At 78.3% G+C, this 304-nt stretch overlaps 1 protein-coding gene across 1 annotated transcript in view; it reads left to right on the forward strand.

The window, feature by feature from the left end:
- Nucleotides 1-30: 30 nt before the first annotated feature.
- LOC101786789 (nicotinate-nucleotide pyrophosphorylase [carboxylating], chloroplastic) overlaps nt 31-304 on the forward strand; it is a 3,139-nt gene continuing 2,865 nt past the window's right edge. Inside the window, 1 exon segment of the mRNA XM_014804646.2 lies at nt 31-304. This exon segment is cut by the window's right edge and continues 10 nt beyond it. Within this exon segment, the coding sequence (XP_014660132.1) occupies nt 107-304 (198 nt within the window). The 5' untranslated portion in view covers nt 31-106.

The raw sequence follows: 304 nt of genomic DNA on the forward strand, positions 1-304 counted from the left end.
GCCGCGCCCACACAATAAGGCGGCCCGCGCCGCCCCTCTTCCCTTTCCTCCCCCCCACACCTCCCTCGCTTCCCAACTCCCAACCCCGCCAGCCCGCCCGCGAGCGATGCCCGCGATCCCCGCCGCCCCTGACTGCTTCCTCCTCGCGCGCCGCCACCGCCTCGCGTTCACCTCCCCGTCGCCGTCCTCGAACCACCAGCGGCTTCACCCCACCCGCCTCCTGCGCCTGCCCGCTCGCCCCCGGGCCGCTCCCATGGCCGCCGAGGCGCGGGCGCCCGCGCCTCCGGTGGCGCCGCCGGCGCAC

The sequence above is a fragment of the Setaria italica genome, chromosome II (assembly GCF_000263155.2).
Source record: "Setaria italica strain Yugu1 chromosome II, Setaria_italica_v2.0, whole genome shotgun sequence".
In the NCBI taxonomy this organism is placed as follows: Eukaryota; Viridiplantae; Streptophyta; class Magnoliopsida; order Poales; family Poaceae; genus Setaria; species Setaria italica.